The sequence below is a fragment of the Myxocyprinus asiaticus genome, chromosome 10 (genome assembly GCF_019703515.2).
Source record: "Myxocyprinus asiaticus isolate MX2 ecotype Aquarium Trade chromosome 10, UBuf_Myxa_2, whole genome shotgun sequence".
NCBI lineage: Eukaryota > Metazoa > Chordata > Actinopteri > Cypriniformes > Catostomidae > Myxocyprinus > Myxocyprinus asiaticus.
Genome location: NC_059353.1, coordinates 31,887,145 through 31,907,961, shown reverse-complemented (window position 1 = coordinate 31,907,961; position 20,817 = coordinate 31,887,145). Strand labels below are relative to the sequence as shown.

Here is a 20,817-nt window from a genome sequence, read left to right as displayed (position 1 = left end):
TGCATTCCTGAAAAAGCCTCTTCCATAGTGGGAGGGGTTGTAGCTAAAATTAGTCCAAAATATGTGCATACATGTACACACACTTGGAAAATTGAAAATATTACGCCTATACAGTCTGGGCACCTTTGGTGCAGTATGGATTGTATGCAATTTGGGATGAAGCCCATGTCTGCCTACATTGATGGATTCTATCTACACTGTATAGTGTAATTTAAAAATGTAATGAAATTTTAGTCCGAATTGCCGCTGGTGCCAAAAAACCCAAGACAATACTTTTTCCATATGTACATTTCCCAGTACTTCGTTCCACAGTGACAAACTTCCATGTTATCTATGGCTGAAATACTGAGCAAGCTGTCAGCCTGCAGTGGTGGTAATGGCCACCCATGTGGCATCGGCCCTGGGAAGCTATGACTTAAACGCTAGTGTAAGTGACTCCAGTCTGCTGTGCCGAGTCTGAACATGGATAAAATGCCCTCTGATGTGTCTAAGTTAATGGCTCATGGGGGATCATAGTGCACTAGACTTGACAAATGGCAAATGTCAGCGCACTATTCTCCTGGTGGGCATAATTTTATTAAGTGCAAATATCACTGTGCTCCTTAGGAGACGTTTTGAAAGGTTAGACCAACAGCTGTAACAGTTTCATGTATATTAGCAAAGATTTTACAGTTGAGAAGCCCTGCATTGATAGATATGGTCACTCAAGCATGGTAAGAGAAGCCCCTTAGTAAATGCAATAAGTGCCTTCATCTGAAGGCTTGAAATCATGTTTATTTAAAAGCTCTGACCCATATTTAATGACACAATGGCAGGCAGGCAGGTAGGCAGCAGGCCGGGAGAGGTATAGGCAAAATCAAGCTCCCATTTAGTGGCCCCAGTCATTTGTTGACTCACTCATCCATGCAGGGCCTTTATGTTTAATGCAGCTCTCTGGGGGGAAGGAAAGGGCCAGTGAGGAGGACTGGAATTATCAAGCACAGGCCCTTCAAGGGTGCCCCAGATGCTCCGTAATTGCAATTTTACGTTTGCTCATTGGAAAAAGAAAAGAATAAGTAGGCAGAGGCCCTGAATCACCAGCCACAAAAATCAATCCCCTGTAACCATTCAATTGAAATGCAGCCTGTACCAGTTCTGTATCATCACTATTGTTAGACTGGCTACAAAATAAATATCCCAACTATTGTAATTTAGGTTAGCTGTCAAAGCTTCTAAGTATTAACTTCAGATTACTAAACATGATAAACAAATAAATGGGGGGGAGGGGGGGGGGAATGAGGCTAGTTGTCAAAAGCCTTTGAAGCTGTTACAAAGGCTATATCTCAGTAACTATAAAGGTTTGAGTCAAAAGTCCAATTATACAAATGTGTGTTTTCAAGCAGTAGTATGTTGGTTTAAAACCCTCTTAAAATAGAAACATTTTTGTCAAAGTAAATTTTCATTATCATCATATTTCTGCTATAGCTGTTGGGTAAACAAGCACAAAAATACCACACAAGCATACATACAGGCAAGGGTCATGTCAACTATTTAATAAAGGAAGATTTTAAATAAAAGGTTGAACTGTATTGCATGGTATTTTTTATATAAAAGTCAGGTCTGGGCAAGTTGTTGCATTTTTATTGGGGCATTTTGTCACGTGTTTTAGATTTTATACATTCATACAATTGTTAATTAAAATGGTTTGGCATTTTTGCATGTTACTTTCCATTTTTGCTGTTTCATGAATTGTTTTGTGTTTCATAATTTTTTTATCTGAAAAGACTATAATAGGCTGTTTAATAGCACTAAACAGTTCCATTGTGACAAATTAACCCATATAGTGTGATAACATGCCCCGTAATTTGAGCATATTGTCACAAAAGTTCAAAGTGTATTCTTGGGCAATGATGGTGGAAATCCTCCAAAGGTTTTTGTATTCAAGCCTTTAAGATACAATAGTGCCTATGCATAAACTGACTTTCAAAAATAAACCTGAGAAATATTCACTGCATTAAAGTGTGATATCTAGCACTAGTCTCCCCAATACTGGTCCTATAAATTGAGTTCTAATAGGTAGCTCTAAATGGTAGATGTTACATTCAGTATATCAATAGTAGAACTTATTGTTCCATTGGTCCACATAATCATAGGAGGCTTTAGCAGGCAACTGTCAGGTGCGTGCCGACTTCCCACATTGAGGCCTTTGACAGATATCAGAAACACCCAGTTGGCAATACCATGGGTCAACCAATAAGGACAGTCTGATGTAGACAAACATTGCAGGGCCACTGTGGGCTTTCGCTCTCCATGGGTGACATTTACAAGAAGTTTATTCCTGTCCAATTCACTTACGCCTCAGTGAAGGAGTCTGACTTAGCAGCCAGTGATACCATCTCTTTCTGACATTCACGCAACTCTCTCTGTCTCTCTCTATATATACCCCTGAGAATTACAAGGAATGTCAGGTTTTATTTTTATTTGATTATTTGAATTCATATTTGAATGATCTAATAAAACATTGTAATTGTTATTAAAAACAACCAATAATTCTAGTTTAACGATTATCTTGAGGGACACTATTTCACACATTTGTAGGGAACATTTTAACTTAGCTCGAATGCTTTGCAAAATCACACTATAAACAAAACAAGGTTACTCTTAATTTTTGTATGGATATATAAGCCATACCTTTCTTTGCCTTGACTGAGGGTGAGGGGCTAAATGCATTATTTATAATAGCAATTAAAACGGGATATTTTCCCTATTTATTCCTTTTTTTTTTTTTTCTTTTTTTTTGAATATGTAAGTAGTTCTTGCCCGTGCATATCTAGCTACCACAAAGCTATTTTCTGTGTAATAGTGATGTTTTCCTCAGCAGGAATCATTACTACTCCAACAGTGACATTAGTGGTCTTACATGAGTGAGACTGGGGGACCGAGCAGGACTGTGCTGAGGGCTTCTTCTCACACTCCCCACATCAGTCAGCCTGTGTTGAGAGTCATCCCATCTTCCATAGGCCAGGTCAATCCCTCCCAGGAATGCCAGCGATTGGTCAATCACCACTGACTTCTCATGGTGAGCCCAGAGCAACACTGTGGAGGGCATGTGATCAGGGTGTCGGATAACCTGTCAGGCAACAAAGATGGGCAGCTCATCAGGTACTTTCTGCTCAATCGCAATTAATGAATAATGAAGACTTTTTCAGAGCCACATACCCTCTAATGTACACGGTAAAAAGTGTCAACATGCAAATATTACCTTAAGAATCTATTTCTACTTAATCTAACACTTAAAAATTACTTTTTTGAGTGTGTAACCTAATGTAGTTAGGTTAATTAGACACATTAAATAATATTTTTGACTTGAATAAAAAGTTAATTTAGATGTTACCACATGAAGCACATTTTTTTAGGTTATCTTATAACAAATTTTTTACATTCTATTGTACTATTTTTTCATTATGATGTATATACACAGTATGCACATTTTCTGTATGTAAAGAACACCTGGATGACATACTACTATACACTAGCAAAAGTGTTCAGAATTAGAGGTCTGCAACCCGATGGTTCTCGGGTCCTGTCGGGCCCGCGTCAGTTTTTCAAGTAGGACTTCTTGTTTGGGTCGAGCTTGGATTTGTAATTAATGAAAAAATAAAGAGGCCTACCGAACTTGTTTCGCGCACGTGTTCTCACTCACAGATTTGCGCAAACAGATAAGTTAGGGGCCTTTCACATGAACATGTTTTGCGTACATCTGATCTGTTTTTCCATTATTTTCCTATGTAAACACATGCTGGATGAATGTCTTTGACTGTTGCATTGTGTCTTGATGTTTCTTCAGTGTAGACAGCTCCATCATTTATAAAGGGACCTATTAGCTTTTGATTTCTATTTTGCTACATTTATACCTCTTATCTACACTAGAACAGCGCTTTCCTCCACCCAAAATAAAAACTTTTGAAAATGCCCTATAGTACCATATGCTTTGGTAAACGATGAAGTTAGGAAATGGAAAACGAAGTTTCAACTGAAAACGAACTGAAAAGGAAATAATGCTGGCCTCTGGACAAAAATAGCACGTAGATAGTGTCAACCTTTGTAAGGAACAGCTACTGTACAGCTGCGTCTTCACCAGCTTTGGCAGAGCCTCTAGAGGACACCGCCCCTGGCAGGTGTTTCTACACCAGCAGAGCCCAGGAATACCTCCACCCAGCTGCTTTGCCGCACACATCCTTGGGGTGTGGATCCCAAGCCACTTCCCGGTGTCACTCCTCTGCCCAGACTCAACCAGCGCTCCAATAAGATAATGTGACGGCATGTCAATCACGCACCAGCCCGGGGTGCAGCAGTGATGAATACCGCAGCGCTTTGTTGCCACTGAAGCTATGTGGCACCAGGGGAGGAATGAGACTAGCAGCCTTGGGCTCTTATGGAGACGATAGGCAAGGAACAACCTGACCATCTCCAGACACAATGTATGTAGGGTTCCAAACAGAGTGATCCCCTCATGCTACCAGAGAGGATTTTTGGCAAAGTCCAGATATGATCTAAGTAACATGCTATGTGACAGGAGGTCATAGGCATGCTGGGTGCTTTCGGGATATCTGTGATGTGTTTTGATCAAAACTTAGTTCTTGGAGGGACATGGGAAGACATAGGAGTCAAGCACCTGTGGTGGCTGAGTGGGAGGCTGATTTGGAAGGACGGGTCCCCTCTGTAATACTGTCATTTGGGCAATATTCTGCTTTTGACAATGTTTGACATACTGTTTGACTCACCCTGATGTTTGAGTGAAGTCCCATCAGTGTCTTCTTGGTGTACTCACTGTTGAGACCCATCACCACCTCAACTTCTTTGTAGAGCAGGACAAAGATCTTCACTCCTTGTTGCTGAATTGACAAAAGACCAAATGTTGTTAAACTACTTTTAGTTCCAGAAAACATGAGATGTTTTTAGTGTTGAAGAGAACTGGGTGAGAAGTATGTGAGGAGTAAAATTAAACTGGCTGTCCAGATTTGAGCAGGTGCTTATACTCAACTGCTTTCCGCTTGAGGACATGGTCTAACCTCCACATGTTCCCATTCACTACTGGTCTTTTGAGGAAGATTTCTGGGCTTAACCTGAGAACCATATAACAAACAACCACTCTCTGAGATTGTTTTTTGTGATAAAAAAAAAAGCCAAACAGATGTTACCATCACTGCTGAAAAAGTTAACCCAGAAAATATTAAATCTTAAAAAATAAAAAAATTACAAATAATAACAATAATAATAATAATAATAATAATAATAATAATTTTAGAGGGGGGTTAGGCACTCAAAAAGGGAGACCAGCTGGTTGACCAGCTAAGAAAGCTGAAAACCAGCTTTGCCAGGCTGAGAGACCAACTAGACCAGCTTGGACAGGCTGGGTGACCAGCTAGACCAGTTGAAGTCCAGCTTAGACAGGCTTGGAGATCAGCTAGAACAGCTGAAGACCAGCTTGGACAGACTGGGAGGCCAGTTTGGACAGGGTTGGAGACCAGCTAGACCAGTTAGATCAGCTAAGACCAGCAAACCAATTTAAGATTGTTTAAAGTGTTATTTTTAGGGACTGAACCACACAACAATTAGTAAGATTAGGCAAAGAAATCAGAGTACCATAAAACAACCAGCTATGTATTCGACAGTGTACTATTCTCCTATTGTAAAACACATTGTTCCATTTGTAGTCTGTTTGCAGAAAATCAAATTGCCATCACATAAATGGCAATGGAACACAAAATGAAGCATGCATGTTCCACTGGAACTTCAAGGGGTGTGAAATAATGCTCACAGAATTAAAAAAGCTAGGTACAAGAGGCATGATTGATGCTTATTCTAGTCTGTACCACCAGGCTGTGATAAAGATTTCCTCCTTTGCTCCTTCTAGAGCATCAGCAATGGCATCAAAGTATCCAGCTGCATTGACAAACCTTCAAAAGAGGCACAGGGTGCTTTAATTAAGAAGTGTGTCTGGGTACTCCACAGATATTCATGAGAAAATGTTCTGATTAGTGCTGATCACATGTCGACACAAAAGGAACAAAGAAGAAGGGAACAGTTGAACTTCTAGGATCACTCTGATACAACAGAAATGAAAATATTATGTAAAAGATGGAATGTTCAAATATATTTAGAAATAATTCTGTCCACAACAGTTTTAATTGGAGTATAATATTGTACAGCAATTATTGTGATTGTATAATTCCTCACCATTTTGATGTAGTTTTTTCTCTAACCGGTGTGAAAGACCCATAGCGGTTTTCTTTCAGAAAGTCCTGTCCAAACATTTGAGAAAATTCATCGATGGAGTGCCCCCACCAACGAGCCTGCCTATATGTGGAGCACTTGATAGTAAGTGCCCTGTACAGAAAAAATTTTACAGAAAGTAATTTGATTGATAGTTGTCTCATGTCAACACTACAAAAACTTTTTTTTTTCTCCCCAATTTTGGAATGCCCAATTCCCACTACTTACTAGGTCCTTGTGGTGGCGCGGTTACTCACCTCAATCAAGGTGGCAGAGGACAAGTCTCAGTTGCCTCCACTTCTGAGGCAGTCAATCCGCACATCTTATCATGTGGCTCGCTGTGCATGACACCGCGGAGACTCACAGCACGTGGAGGCTCATGCTACTCTCCGCAATCCACGCACAACATACCACGTGCCCCACTGAGAGTGAGAACCACTTAATCGCGACCACGAGGAGGTTACCCCATGTGACTCTACCCTCTCTAGCAACCAGGTCAATTTGGTTGTTTAGGAGACCTGGATGTAGTCACTCAGCACACCCTGGATTCGAACTCGCGACTCCAGGGGTGGTAGTCAGCATCAATCCTCCCTGAGCTACCCAGGCCCCTGGTAAAAATAAACTTCTTAATCAGTTTTTTTTTTCCTGTTTTCTAATAAAAAAAAATTCTAAACATCCTTAAAACAAGATAAATTCACTTCACAAACAAAATGGATGAAATAAATAATTATTTTTCTATTTCTATTTTCTCTTTATTTGCATTTTTTAACAACATTTTGTGAGGTTTATGCATACAACAAGAAAAAACTATTTGTAAATGGTGTAAGAAGAATAAACTTCTCTGAAAACAAACTCTTAAAATGCAATTTTGCATTCAGATATTTTGCTGGAAAACAAGAACAAAATACTGATCAAGAAATGTTTTTTGTTTGTTTGTTATTTGAAGTGACACATTTTCATGAACAATTCTTGCATGGTTGCAATCCAAAACACATTTATCTCAACCTGCCTGCAAAGATTCTCAATTGTGACTCCATGCCTCACTCCAGCCTCTCCGGTCCCTATTTTGATGTGAAATCCCTTATCATATAGAATCACGGTACCTACTTGGCCATCCTCTGGCCTCATGTAGAGTACAAAGGAGTCTTTTACCACCAGCCATCTGAAACATGAAGCAGTCACCACATGAGTGCTGAAACAAGGGGGAGAGCCATTTTATCAGTTGTGGGAAAACAGCATAATAACCTAAATAAGTAAATAACTGCAACAGAAGACATGCCATGACCCGAAGGCCCAGCAAGGCCGCAATCCGAGGAGCAAAATTCAATTGGAACTGAAACTGTCAGTGTTTGCTTTAAGGAGCCATGTGAATTATGCAAGCGTAATGTAAGCTGCTTGTAAAAAGAAATAACAATAACACCCCCGTCTGCACAGATGAAGACAGTTCAACATCGGCATCTGTTATCCACCAATATTCATTTCAGGACTTGGTGTTCTTTCTTCAGTAATACTTTTGAAACCATGAGACAAAGATCATGCACTATTGATTATTTCTCAGAAACAGAGTGTGTTACTATATCACAGTATCATCCCATAGGAATGAAAATTACCAAATGAGACCTCTTTAATATCTAAATTGTTCCACATAGACAGCAATGAGATTAAACAGAGATCAAATGGAAACCTTTAAGTCTCCTGCTTCTCACAGCTTTCACCTGAGTAAAGACTAGATTTTCAGAAGAGAAACTGTGCTCAGATTTGCCAAGATATTCTGCAATCAAAGGTCAAAGATTTCATATGAACTCAAACATTTCTCTTCAAATTCTTCAGAGAACAACATTTTTGAGCTACACTACACATATTACTTTTATAGCTCTACTATAACTGCACTGTATGTCAGCAACTGTCTCATTTGGTTCTACTTTTATTTCTTCTAAGGAATTGTAGGAGAAACATCTGAGACAATATTTATACTTAAATGACACATAAATGAGAACTCGATTAAATCCCTCATGCTATGAAAGAGCAACCCCTGAGTAATTCAATTTTCTTCTGGGATGATTTCCTCAAAAACACAGTTGAATTTTCCTCCAAATACATAATTAAACATAGATGTAGACAGAACAGCTCTCACCTTTTGGACCAACGGTAACAGACACTGTTGGATCCACACCAGTAACATACAGGGAATGTGTTTCCTCCAGATTTCTTTAAGATCAGACCTTCCCTTTTGTCAATGAGAATAAACACATAAACGGACAACTACTAATCAAGCCAACAAATGGTAATCTCTCAGACTTAAACATTTTCTTCTACTTTAATTTTACTATCCATATGTAGCTATAGAAAACATCATTGTGTTCTACCTATAAATAAAAGACAGTTATTCTTTCTTACAATCCTTTTGGTCCCAGATCCTGAATAAATGAGATTTGACTCACTTCCAGGAATTCAAGCTGAAATGAAATTTAAACACACAATGTAGCTCATTAGCATCAATACTGTAAGCCTGCAAACTAGCTTTAGGGCAAATGCATTCAAGCTATACAGTTCATTCCAAATATGCTCATCAATATTTCAGTTAATTATGGTTCCTTGAGATTTTGCAATTATTATGGCTAAAATGAAGAAATAAAATTGGCATCTGCTTTGGATTGTTCAGTCCAGCTCTGCCTTAATAATTAGTCCAGGAAGTGTGAGGTGAAGGTACAGGTACTCTTTAATTAGCCCTGCAAACGAATGCTAATTATGTGACTGTCAGAGTATTATCATGTGAAGCACTGAACTAAGTGTAGAATCACCTCTCATATGCGTTCTCTACAAAAAAGCCTGTTTTATTGAGTGGAGACACAGCAAGTAGAGTGCCTTCCAGAACCTTCCTTCTGCCTACATGTGACACAATGGTAACTGAACAAAGCCTATTTTTTTATTCTAAAATAAGCATAGATTCATAAGCTCTTAAATATACCATTTAAATATGCAGCTAAGACAATTGTTCTGCATACAGTATATGGATAAGCACAATTGATGTGTGGAACTTAATTATTATATTACCATTAAACTGACAAAAAGTACCAAAACATACCATAGTTTGTCGTTTTGGACATGGTACATTGGTAAGACCATGGTATTCTTTGAAAAACCTTATGTAAATACCTTGGTGTGTGAACGTGGCAATCATTCCGTACCAAATATATCAAAATACCATAGTATTACCATCACTGGTACTCCCACAGTATTTTTTCTTAAGGGTACAGACAATGAAAACTGTCTGAGCTGCGACTTACTGTTGCAGGATGTATCCTATACAAAGGCCTTTTCAATATATTCCTCAGATAGTCCTCAAGTTGCATCTGTTACAACAAAAGGAAGACTGAAACATCAGAAGAAACAGATGTATTGATTTATAAAAACAAAAAAAATTAAAGATGTTTTCAGTATGAAACACTTTATGCCACTACAGACATAGAGATATTTTTTTTTTTAATTCATAACAGAGTTTGTATCACAATAAATGTGGGTGAGGGGATTGCTATACTATCACTACTATCACAAAAATTAAGATAAAAGATCTAACTTTTCTACTGATGAGCTGTTCCTCCTTGACCAGGGCATCAGGTCTTCGTGGTAATGAAGGTATGTGTCCTCCATTAAACCTTTTGCGGCCTTTGAATGACTTCCTTTTGACTGAGTGACTGTCAAAAACAGGACACAAATTATTCACAAATTTGACATGTTTTGTGTCCATGAAACTACATCTGATTTGATTAAGTGAGAGGTTCTTCTAACACCCATTAGGGTTAACAGTGCAGTGAGGCTGCGCAAAGCATTTTTCGTAGTGTTTACAGAGCGCTAACACCAATACATCTGGGACAAATTGAGTACACCCAACTGAAAAATGAAAACACTTAGCGGCACAAAAGCAAACGTGCTAGATTGTGTTTTCAAGAGAGGTGGTGTGCTTAATTTTTCTGTACAGTATGTGTGCATTTGAGCATTTGTAGTCAGAGAAAATTAAATGAAATTAGCAGAGCTTACATTCGACTTGGCAGAGGAATTTTTAAGAGGGCCTTGAATTTGAGCAGCTCCTGATTAAGTGCCAGAAAGTGCTTGAAACGGCGTTTGATTTTCCATTTGAAGCCTCCGTGGCTCAACTCTATAGTGTACAAGTTGGGATTCAGCACCTTTGAGTGGGTCATTTAAAAAAAGATGAAACTGATTGAATATACTATTGCACACAGTATATCTAATCATGATACTGTACATAATCCTCATGACTAGATTAACAAATGAAAATAATACTTGCTATTCATTATGTTATTAATTGTATTATTACAAATAGTACTATAGTTTCAGAAAATGGTTTAGGATATAAAAGTGATCCTCTCGTAATGTTACCATATGTTTTAATTACCCCTGTAGACGTGAATCGCTCAACCTCTGTCACTTGCACCAGGACTGGCACTTCTTCAAGAAATATAACACAATCCAGGGACTTGAATGGGAGAAAGTTGTATATTGCTTGAAAGGAGATGTCCCTTGTTTCTAAAAACAATCATAACATTTAAATGGTAGAGTCTTTGTTGTGATTTTATCTTTAGTAATCACCCATAGGTTCATTGGATAATCACACAGGCCTGGCCTGTTGAGAACAATAGAGAAAACCAGACAACTTAAAACACACAGGTAACACTTCACAATAAGGTTCCATTTGTTAACATTAGTTAATGCATTAGGTATCATGAACAAACAATTAACAATTTTACATCATTTATTATAATCTTTGTTAATGCAAGTTAATTAAAAAATACTATTGTTCATTGTTAATGTTAGTTAAGTGCATTAACTAATGTTAACAATTGATTTTAAAAATGCATTACTATATGTTGAAATTAACATTAACTAAGATTTATAAATGCTTAATTCATGTTAACAAACTAATTTTAACAAATGGAACCTAATTGTAAAGTGTTACCAAAACACACACACACACACACACACACACACACACACGTTTTTTTTTTTTTTGTATCATTGTCGTGATTCTCCATAGACTTCCATGCATTTTATGGATTTTATACAGATCTAATCATAATATCTATCCCCTAACCCTACCCCTAAACCTAACCCTCACAGAAAACTTTTTGCATTTTCACATTTTCAAAAAACATTGTTTAGTATGTTTAATAAGCCATTTCACTCACAGGGTAGGTTTTCTCAGGTTTTACTATCCTTGTGGGGACATTTGGTCCTCACAATGTAGTATAAACATGGTACACACACACACACACACACACACACACAAACTTGTTTTTATATAATTGTGGGAACTCTCCATAGACATTTGGTCCCCACAATGTAATATAAACATTGTACACACACACACACACACTGACTCGTTTAGATTCATTTTGACTGATATTGGCCTTAAATTTTAAACTCGTTGATAACAACGTAGCAATCTAACAGCACAGCTACTTACTACTGAAACTGTTTGGCTTTTCATCCTTTGAAGTTGCATAGTAATGGCATGGAGAGGCAGTAACGATTTTGACCACCACGCAAACCACGCAATTGCGTGGGGGATGAGTTAGGGGTCGTTCACACTGAACGAGTTTTTGCGTACGTATGCTCTGTTTTTCCATTGTTTTCATTTGTAAACGTGCGCTGGACGAACGTTCTTGACTGCTGCACCGTGTCTTCATTGTCTCACGCTGGACCGGCACATTTTTAGACACAGTGTAAAGTTAAAAATAACTTCAGGTCTCAAAAACGCACGTCGAGACACCTGCGTTCTGTTTCATTCGTTGCGCTGCGTCTAGACTATTTTTAGCGCAGGTGTCACATAGATTTAACGTTTTGAACAAATTCAGGTTGCAAAGAGGTGACTGTTACTATGTTTAACATTATTCCAGAAAAATTTCAGCGCTTGACAGGGGCGTAGATTCCAGGGTGGATGGTGGAGAGGTAACCCCCTCAGTAATCAAAACAAACAAGTGCAGGCTGCATTTGATTGTCAGCAGGATAGCAATTGAAGAATACAGCAGAATATTTTACAGTATGCAGTGTGCTCACAAGGTAATTCCCAAGGCCTGTGTTTCTACCTGTGGTACAGAGATGAATATATTTTGTTCCTAGAAATATTAATGGATTCATGCTTTAGCACGAGTGCCCCTACAAATAATACAAATTACAATAGTGTAAAATTATCACTAAAGATAAAGGATCTCAATGTTTAAGTTCTAATTTCTGATCAATTTAAATATGCGTTTTCATGTAATACCAATTGGAAGCATAACCTAAATTTGACCAGCCTACATTTGCAGAGCATTCTCTTTCTATATATACTGGTTTGATGTGTACATGTTTCTACCATTTTTCCACCACTATATACTGCACTCTCTAAATTATTGTTTCTAAATGTATGTTTCAATAGCAGACAATGTTTTATTGAGACACAACTGCTTCAGCCTCTCAAAGTCCAATATCCGTCTGACTCACTGTGCCATTCTGACATAATGACAGCAGTAGGCTGAGCGGTCAGTTTTGGAAAGAGTAGACAACTTTTCTTTCATCAAATCGGTATACGTTGACCGAAATGTCGAAACACTGCCCCCAGTGGCCAAAGCAGTAAGTGTTTTAGGGCATATGGGCACGTGTGAACTCCATTTATGTCCAGGAGAGGTCGCCAAAAGCTAGTAGTGAAGCAAGTTGTTTTGAGCTTTACAGGATGTTATACAATGAAGAGAAAAGCATATATTTATAGATTCTATCTCCCAACCCAAACTCAAACCTTATCTTAACCATTAGTGGAGTAAAAAAGTAATGTTAGATGGAAAAATGAAACCTCCAAATCATGCTTGTCAGTGATTATTCAAACATGGTTACTGCCTGGCTTTGAACTCTAGTCCCCCACGCAGCTAATGCAACGTGCTGCCAATCGCACAAACATGTCTGATAAGAATGCTATATGTCAGCGTGTTGACATACAGTCGCCACTCCTAGGGTACCGAAACTATCAGAAACTTCATGTCGACTTCACGTGTGATCATGTTGCCTATGAGGTCACTGATGAAAGAAAAGACACACTGACCCATCAGTTTATCGCCACAGAGGTCAGTATGGCAGCTCAGGTCCAGCTCCTCTGGATCGTCCTGCAGGTCATCCTGGTCCAGGCTGCCAGAGAACTGGCTCATGACCGACTCCAGGCGCTCCAGTTTAGGAGGCCCCTGACAGCCCCTCAAAGACATTTTCACTTAAAGGCCTTCATCTTCAAAAACAATTAACATTATTTCACCAAGACATAACCATACAAGAGCAATGTGTGGTGCGTTATCTAGTCTAAAATGCTTTTGTGATGATAATGCTATATTCAGAATCAGCATTAAATATTTCTTTTATTAATTTATTAATAAATTATTATTTATTTTTAGTTATTTAAACTGTAAAGCACTTTGGTCAACTTCTGTTGTTTTTAAATGTGCTATAGAAATAAACTTGTACTGTTATATATAGCTTGTAATATTGTATATATTATATTATATATAAATGTATTAGTTATTTATTAAATATATTTAATATTTAAACATTATTATATTTTAATCCATTGTAATATATTAGGTACAAGAGAACATAATGATTATATTTGAGGATTTAATTTTTTTTCTCATTTTGATTGCTATAAATGACGTACTTGGTATAATATCATTCTGTTAGAGAATATTTATTTATTTATTTATTTATTGAAAACTCCTCAAGATGAACACATTTTTTAAGACCAATGCTGTACTATAAATGATAATAGAAGTTCTATTAATTATCATGTGAACAGGCTTAACAGTAACTCACAAGAATGAAATTAGTGGACCAGGCTGTTATTTAATTTACATTAACATCTTTCTCACAAGGGCACTATCTGTAAGATAACAGGAAACCGAGGCAGAATAAATATTTATTCTTAAAGCTAACACCCCTTCTAATTATTTAGCAACATTTCACTGTTTTATTTTCTGCTAAATACCTCACATTTTGATTTTCAGTCACTGATAATTGCCCCATATGCAAAATGCATGAAATATGGATTTAATATCAGTTGGCTGGTTGCAGCACTGTGCTATTTGGTATTCATCTGTTAATGAGGGGCTCCTCTCCTCTCTCTTGACTGGCCCCAGAGTCACTGGCCCAAATGCAAAGTGACAGACAAGTCATCAGAGAACATGGGGACCTAATGTCTTTTGAAATAAGAAAGGGTGACAGACATTGATTTTTTTGTGATCTGACGGTACATGTAATGATAGAAGAAAGGAAAGGTCAGGGTCAATTGGCATGAAAATTAGGAAATGTCTGGATATCACGCAATGTCACAGCCCGCAAACCTTTTCCTGAGCTAAACAATGCAAGAAACAATTTTTTTTTTTTACTTTATGATTGTTAGTGAAAAACTAATACAGCTGTGTTCTGTGAGAGTGTGTTTATTCCTTTAAAACAATAATTAATGAATTATGCTGTCTGTACTGTAATTATAGTTTGTTAATTAAATAACAAATTATTTGAATATGCATTGAATATATTGCTTTTGTTGCATATTTTTAGAATTCATTTTATTCATTCTATTTCTCTCACAAAATAAAAAACAAGGTTAAACAGTATAACAATCCAGTGATAATAGATATTTTATTATTAATAATAATAATAATAATAATAAAATAATTTTTTTAGCTTTCATGCTCCTTACAGAGTCTTCTCACTGTGTGTGTGTGTGTGTGTGTGTGTGTGTGTGTGTGTGTTTGTGTGTGTGTGTGTTATACACCTGCTTTATATTTCTTCTTATGAATAATTACAAGCACTTTTTCATTCCAATTTGTTTCAGAAGAGAGAGAGAGAGAGAGAGAGAGAGAGAGAGAGCATTTTGTGCTTCATTTCACCTGTCATTGCTCTACTAAGTCTGAGAATCTTCCTAATGGCCACGGCAAGGGGCCAATGGCTACAAGGAAGTGGAGTCAAATATACGTGTGATTTCCTCGCCTAACAATGCCTTAACATTGGCCAGATAGAGATACACTCTCCTTAATTTAATGGCTGACGTGATAAATTCATCAATAAGGACAGTTAAAAATGATTTTAATCAGTATCCAATATTCAAACTCAGCACCTAATTCTGTGTATCAATGAGGTCATTTAGGTACTATAATATAATTACTGTATATTTAACACACTTGATATGAGAAACAAGAATAATGAAGAAAAAGAGGAGACAGCACAGTTTACTGGATTAGACTGGATCAGTGGGAGATATAAATATACACATTGATTTAGGCCTCAAATTTTTCATGATAATAATCATGTGTGTGACAACTGCAATTTAAATAAGGTTATTAGTTTGAGGTGTAATTAGACAGGATGCGAGTCTCTTCTATGACAGCACAAACGGGACAGAGGCAATTCATTATGCAAGTAATAGAGCACATTATTCTGCAAATGTTCTCCATTAGACTAAATCAATCACCACTATAACTTCACAATCTTTCATTAAAGTGAATCATAATGTTGGATGAGGGGGAAAAACTGGAGCTCGAAACAGCAGGAAGGCAAACTAAGAAAATATAGAGAGCTCTCACCTCGCCTTTGCAGCCAATGGAACTGGAAAACACTGACACCTCTGAATCTTCTTCTCCCAACCTTCCTAATACACAAGAAATATCAACAGGTTGTTACTATACTCTGCTTCAACACTCTGTTTGTAGTCTGCCTTAATATATGTAGTAACACAGATAACCGCTTTCTGTTAATTTGAGGAGTTTCAGGGCTGTTATCCTGTGAATTGTGTCAGCAATATGACTGGCCAGTTCCATTCGGAGCTCTTACAATGTACTGTATCATTGCACCATAGGGGAACAAGGGAATGGTTTCACTGCAAGCTCAAAGCCTCTATTGATAGTGTAAAGCTCTGACATGGCCCGGGTGTGAGTGTTTGTGTTTGAAACGTTTGTACCAGGAATCCGAGAGCTACAACTAATCTCTGTGATGTCATCTCTCATGAGATGGGGACTGGCCGGAACAGTATTTGTGTTGCAAAGTAATTAGTGATGTGTCAGCGCTTCAAAAGAAGAGAACTTGGACAATCACCATTACAAAACATTACCACTATGATGGCTAAAATCTGAAATCTACATTTCATTCACTGGTGATTAAGTATACACTGCAGATTAATCAACAAGAGAGTTTTTCATGATAAAATCGAATTTTAGATATATGCTGTGTCCGAATATCCACACTTCCCTACAATATAGTATGTCAAAAATAGTGTGCCTATGGAGTAGTATGTCTGAATCCTCAGTATTAATGAAGCAGTAAGTGAGAAATACCCAGATCACCTACTATTTCAGGTGAGAATCTGAAGTGCGGATCGACCGTACACTTTATAATCCCATAATCCCTCGGGAGCTGAGGCGACGTAACGATCAAAACGAGTGATATACACTCACTAAACACTTTATTAGGAGCACTATGGTCCTTATAAAGTGCCCGACATGGTCTTCTGCTGTTGTAGCCCATCCGCCTCAAGGTTCGAAGTTTTGTGCATTCTGAGATGCTATTCTGCTCACTACAATTGTACAGAGTGACCTCTTTTTTTTTGGAATGCCCAATTCCCAATGCACTCTAAGTCCTCGTGGTGGCATAGTGACTCGCCTCAATCCGGGTGGTGGAGGACGAATCTCAGTTGCCTCCGCGTCTGAGACAGTCAGTCCGCACATCTTATTACGTGGCTTGTTGAGCATGTAACCACGGAGACATAGCGCATGCGGAGGCTAATGCTATTCTCCGCGGCATCCACGCACAACTCACCACACGCCCCACCGAGAGCGAACCACATTATAGTGACCATGAGGTGGTTAAACCAACGTGACTCTACCCAGCCTAGCAACCAGGCCAATTGGTTGCTTAGGAAGCCTGACTGGAGTCACTCAACACGACCTGGATTCAAACTTGCGACTCCAGGTGTGGTTTTTGTGTGTGTGTGTGTGTGTGTGTGTGTGTGTGTGTGTGAAAAATACATTTTCTATGCTGTCTTTCCATTATATTGGGTCATGAAAACGTAATGTATAATATTAATTATATGCTACAACAGTCATTGAGATAAATGTTGCTTAAAATATATTTAAATAAAGTATAGCATGTTACACTGCAAGATACTGCTGTTACTGCTTGATATTGCATGTCGCCTACCCATATATGCTATGTATTTTCATGATTTTTTTTTTTTCCCAATGTTTATTTCATCTATATATCATCAGACATACAGCATATGCATCACATTGGATAGTGAAGAGTCAAACATAGTTCATAAAAGTGCAACAAAACTATATACATAAGGGGTAGGCCTAGCACCATTATTAAATAACCGTCAGATCGCAGTTATTTGATCTAACCATGGTTATTTGAGACAACCGTGAATGATTATTGGGCATTCAAATTCCAAACACATTTTAATGCCCAAATAAGGAAATTTTAAGCGAATATACTGTGTAAGTGCTATGAACGGTGCATTTGTGTGTCATTCAGTTGAACTCCAAGTCCGAGCGTCACTGAGCCACACCATGGAGGTCAACCAGCTCCTGTCCAGTAGAGCACGTGAAGCGCTCTGATGCACATACTGTCAGCAGAGGCTCGCATCAAACACCCGCGAAAATATAAACTAACAAGTATAAACTTTGATAGTGAACGCAAAGTGCTCCGGTTTCACTTTAAACTATTGTGTAATGGAAAATGTTCCTGGTTCATACATGCTGTGTTAATGACACGCAGTGACAAAGAGGAGGAGACACACGCTTTATTTCTGTGGAGTGATAAAATGATGAAACAAAATCTCAGCGGTTTTGCTTCATGACAAACAAGGGCTTGTGGGTTTAATCAGAGCATTAACATATGTGTGAAAGTGAAGAAATTAGGAAAGAAATGTTTTTATATATAATTTTAATAAAATATTATATAAATATTATATATATATATATATATATATATATATATATATATATATATATATATATATATATACAGTTGTGCTCAAACGTTTGAATACCCTTGGAGAATTGGTAATTTATGTACCATTTTTAAAGAAAACATGAGTGAGCAGGCAAAACACATTTCTTTTATTTCTTATGGGATTCATATTCAACTGTAGTTTATAACAGAATGGCACAATCATAAAACAAAACACGGCAACAAAGAAAAAATGAAATGACCCCTGTTCAAAAGTCTGCATACCCTTAGTTCTTAATACTGTGTATTGCCCCCTTTAGCATCAATGACAGCATGCAGTCTTTTGTAATAGTTGTCTATGAGGCCCCAAATTCTTGCAGGTGGTATAGCTGCCCATTCGTCTTGGCAAAATGCCTCCAGGTCATGCAAAGTCTTTGGTTGTCTTGCATGAACCGCACATTTGAGATCTCCCCAGAGTGGCTCGATGATATTAAGGTCAGGAGACTGTGATGGCCACTCCAGAACCTTCACCTTTTTCTGCTGTAACCACTGGAGGGTCAACTTGGCCTTGTGCTTAGTCCAAGAGCATCCCATGCACAGCTTTTGTGCAGAAGAATGCAAATTGTCTGCCAGTATTTTCTGATAACATGCTGCATTCATCTTGCCATCAATTTTCGCAAGATTCTCCGTGCCTTTAGAGCTCACACACCCCCAAAACATCAGTGAGCCACCACCATGCTTCACGGTGGGGATGGTATTCTTTTCACTATAGGCCTTGTTGACCCCTCTCCAAACATAGCGCTTATGGTTGTGACCATAAAGCTCTATTTTGGTCTCGTCATTCCAAATTACAGTGTGCCAGAAGCTGTGAGGCCTGTCAAGGTGTTGTCGGGCATATTGTAACCAGGCTTTTTTGTGGCATTGGCACAGTAAAGGCTTCTTTCTGGCAACTCGACCATGCAGCTCATTTTTGTTCAAGTATCTTCATATTGTGCTCCTTGAAACAACCACACCGTCTTTTTCCAGAGCAGCCTGTATTTCTCCTTAGGTTACCTGTGGGTTTTTCTTTGTTTCCTGAACAATTCTTCTGGCAGTTGTGGCTAAAATCTTTCTTGGTCTACCTGACCTTGGCTTGGTATCAAGAGATCCCCGAATTTTCCACTTCTTAATAAGTGATTGAACAGTACTGACTGGCATTTTCAAGGCTTTGGATATCTTTTTATATCCTTTTCCATCTTTATAAAGTTCCATTACCTTGTTACGCAGGTCTTTTGACAGTTCTTTTCTGCTCCCCATGGCTCAGTATCTAGCCTGCTCAGTGCATCCACGTGAGAGCTAACAAACTCATTGACTATTTATACACAGACACTAATTGCAATTTAAAAAGCCAAAGGTGTGGGAAATTAAATTTTAATTGCCATTTAAACCTGTATGTGTCACCTTGTGTGTCTGTAACAAGGCCAAACATTCAAGGGTATGTAAATTTTTGATCAGGGCTATTTGGGTGATTTTTGTTATTATTATGATTTAAAAAGGAGCCAAACAACTATGTGATAATAAATGGCTTCATATGATCACTATCCTTATATAAAAGACTTGCATGATCAGTCATATTTTCAAAATCAATGTCAAAATTTCACAATTTCTGCCAGGGTATGCAAACTTTTGAGCACAACTGTATATATATATATATATATATATATATACAGTATATATTTTAAATTATAAAGTATATGAGTTCAAAAAAACAAGTGTAAACGTAAAATTGACCAAAACTAAAGTCGACCAAAAAGAGAGACATATTTTAAGTGAAAATATTTTGATATTTAAAACATAATTTTTCATGTCATAAGTTTTTAAAGCCTTAAAAAGAAATCACAGTTTTTTCCTATTTTATTTTTTGATTTATATATTTGAAGTTTAATATGTAAAAATGACTTCATAAGGTGTATGAAGCACACATGCAGAAAAAAAGCACACCTTAAAAAATAATGACAATTTATGAAAATTAATCGTGAAAGCCCTTAAAGAGACAATTAATCGTCACAGCCCTAAAACAGATAATCAATCATCATAATCACAATTAATCGTCAGCCAAATTTCATAATCGTGACAGCCCTAATAAGGGGTACAGTACATATTAAAATGAAACTGACAAAGCTTCACAAATCTTCAGAGTCTTCTTTGCTTTGTGATTCTTCATGTTTTTAAAAGTTTTTAAAAGTCTTATTTCTGTCTTAAAGAGTGCAAAATTGGGTTTTTCTTTTGGCCATTTACATATGTGTAAATAATATTTTACATAAATAATAAGTAAATTCACATGATACATTTCTTTGAAAGTTGTGTTTTGATCAAAAATTAAATACATATCTTTACTACATAGATAAACCCTTCTATCCAAAATATTTTTGTAGAAATACATTCATAAAACACATTACAGATATAGTTTCTTCTGACATATTACAAAACATATCAACTTTACATTTTAGTAGCACCTAGCTTACAGGATATATAAGATTAATTGTTTTAAAAGAAACTTCCCTTACTTTATTGGTAATACAACACTTTCGGGCAACATTCCAT

At 37.4% G+C, this 20,817-nt stretch overlaps 1 protein-coding gene across 8 annotated transcripts in view; it reads right to left on the bottom strand.

Annotated features, from left to right (window-relative positions):
* Positions 1–16,131, bottom strand: part of LOC127447167 (phospholipase D1-like) — a 47,982-nt gene extending 31,851 nt beyond the window's left edge. For 2 of the 8 annotated variants that reach the window (XR_007898347.1, XR_007898348.1), the window contains exons 1-14: positions 15,873–16,130; positions 13,349–13,525; positions 10,670–10,800; positions 10,294–10,439; positions 9,833–9,950; positions 9,543–9,608; positions 8,653–8,711; positions 8,390–8,482; positions 7,265–7,417; positions 6,220–6,369; positions 5,856–5,939; positions 5,024–5,105; positions 4,764–4,874; positions 2,900–3,109 (exon numbers count right to left, since the gene is read on the bottom strand). Coding sequence is in view for 5 of the 8 variants with exons in the window: in XM_051708788.1 (XP_051564748.1) it covers positions 2,900–3,109; positions 4,764–4,874; positions 5,024–5,105; positions 5,856–5,939; positions 6,220–6,369; positions 7,265–7,417; positions 8,390–8,482; positions 8,653–8,711; positions 9,543–9,608; positions 9,833–9,950; positions 10,294–10,439; positions 10,670–10,800; positions 13,349–13,505 (1,560 nt within the window). In the remaining 3 variants the exon portion in view is untranslated. Of the gene's footprint in view, positions 1–2,899; positions 3,110–4,763; positions 4,875–5,023; positions 5,106–5,855; positions 5,940–6,219; positions 6,370–7,260; positions 7,418–8,389; positions 8,483–8,652; positions 8,712–9,542; positions 9,629–9,832; positions 9,951–10,293; positions 10,440–10,669; positions 10,801–13,348; positions 13,526–15,872 lie in introns of those variants that run through there. The other 6 variants (XR_007898349.1, XM_051708789.1, XM_051708788.1 and 3 more) reach the window with 6 other exon arrangements.
* Positions 16,132–20,817: the final 4,686 nt, after the last annotated feature.